Below are 2,050 nucleotides of genomic sequence, written 5' to 3' on the forward strand. Positions count from 1 at the left end.
TGACGATGATTTTTTTGGTTTCCTTAATGGGCCTGGTGGACTGACCAAGAAAAAACAGCTCAGAAAAAATATCTCCACACAAAGGGAGGAATGGTTACAAGCTTGTAAACATGTTACAGAAGCTGTCTAAGAAACAAAGACTGACCAGTGGAAGGAGGTAGTTAATGGCGTGATAAATGATCTGGACGAAAGGAAAACTTGGAGTTTCATCAAGTATCTAAATGGATCACCAGAAACCAATTCTCCCAACGAAGTACTGAAACACAACGGAAAAGGATAACATCAGCAAAGAAGAAAGCTGAGCTTTTAGCTAAGCATTATGCAAAAATCAGTAAGCTTCAATTTCCCCTTGAGGAGGGCAGAAAAAACAAACTCCGATTAAAGCGCCTACTGTATGACGATGTGAACAGCGAAGATGAACAATAATCGTACCCACACTTTATACAAAGGAGCTGAAGCGTGTCATAACACAAATGAAGAGAAGAATTACTCCCGGACCTGATAATATACCACCATCTTTCCCAAAAGAGCTTGGCCCACTCGCATTGAAAGAGTTGCTCTGCATATTATGTAATATGTCGCTTAACCAAGTAGCGTGCCCACAAGGCTGGCGTATAGCACTTATCATTCCTCTCTTGAAAGCTGGCAAGTCACCAAGTGACAGGACATCCCCTCGACCCATTAGTTTGACATCCTATGTCATGAAAGTTGTAGAAAGAATGCGTGCTGAAAGAATTTACCGCCTGTCAGAGAAGAGTGAGTGGATTGCAGATATTCAGGCAGGCTTTCGCCAAGGTCAGAGCTGCACCGACCAGATGATCAGAATCTGTCAGGGAATTGAGGATGGTTTCAACAAAAGCCAACTTTCCATCGATCAGCCCTAGTCCTGCTGGACAACTCCAAGGCATATGATACGGTTTGGCGTGAAATACTATTACTGTCAATGGCTGACAAGGGAGTGCCGTTGAGTGCAATCAGATGGATCCATGGTTTCTTGAGAAACAGACAAGCCCGTGTTCGCCTGAAGAATGGAAAAACAAGCAAGAGACAGAATTTCAAGCAAGGGCTTTCCCAAGGAGCTGTACTATCACCGTTACAGTTTATATTTTTCATAAACAGCCTTGCAGAATCTTCCCAAACCCTGAATCACAACAACTAACCTCTACAAAGCTGATCTACGCCATGTTCGCCGATGACTGCACAATATTGACCAGTCACGCAAAGAGAGAAAAGGAAAATGAAGCGATGCAGCTGATTGGGGACATAGTTGCGAAATGGAGCAATGAAAGGAAACTTACCTTGAATACAATCAAGAGTGATGTGTGCTTCTTCTCAACATGGAAGAAGGAGGCAATGTGGCAACCAGTAGTTCAGATCGAAGGAAAAAGATACCATTCAACCCCGCTCCGCGCCTTCTGAGCGTCTATCTGGATAGACAGCTAACCTTTAACAATCACATTGAGGAAGTGTCCAAAAGTGCAATTTCTAAACTGAAGATGATCGGTGCTGTCAGTAACTCAAAATTGGGCTGGGGTAAGGAATGGCTCAAGAAGGTATATCGGATGATGATGATGATGATGATGATGATGATGATGATGATGATGATGATGATGATGATGATGATGATGATGATAATGATGATGATGCAGATGAAATGAAGACGAGGAAGATGACAACGGAGACGACGAAGATGACAACGATGACTATGCTGAAAATGATACATGAATGTGCTACATATACATTGAAGTTATACTGTATCTCATTGTTTTTAACATACCACCAAATAAAGGCCCCTTTCTCTTCGCCAGCTCGTCCTCATAGAACTGGTAACGCGTGTGCAACTCTTTAATTCCCTCTTCCAGCTGGTCAGCCTTTCTCAGTTTGCCGTAGAAGAGAGCGGTAATCTGGAGAAGAAAAAAATACTGTTTTGAAATTACTTTTCCATACAATCTAGATCGTATGCGAGGCGAAATGGTTTTACCCTGTACGGACAATAGACAAAAATAAAGAGCAAACCCAAACGTGAGTGTTTGGCGGGTGCTCTAGTGTG

General features: G+C 42.6%; 1 protein-coding gene across 1 annotated transcript in view; it reads right to left on the bottom strand.

Moving 5' to 3' along the window:
• Positions 1 to 1,777: 1,777 nt before the first annotated feature.
• Positions 1,778 to 2,050, bottom strand: part of LOC106012787 (glutathione S-transferase omega-1) — a gene marked incomplete at its 3' end in the record, with an annotated part of 5,271 nt that continues 4,998 nt past the window's right edge. The window contains 1 exon segment of the mRNA XM_013086750.2: positions 1,778 to 1,904. Within this exon segment, the coding sequence (XP_012942204.1) occupies positions 1,778 to 1,904 (127 nt within the window).

This window comes from Aplysia californica, unplaced genomic scaffold, assembly GCF_000002075.1.
Source record: "Aplysia californica isolate F4 #8 unplaced genomic scaffold, AplCal3.0 scaffold00500, whole genome shotgun sequence".
Classification (NCBI taxonomy): Eukaryota; Metazoa; Mollusca; class Gastropoda; order Aplysiida; family Aplysiidae; genus Aplysia; species Aplysia californica.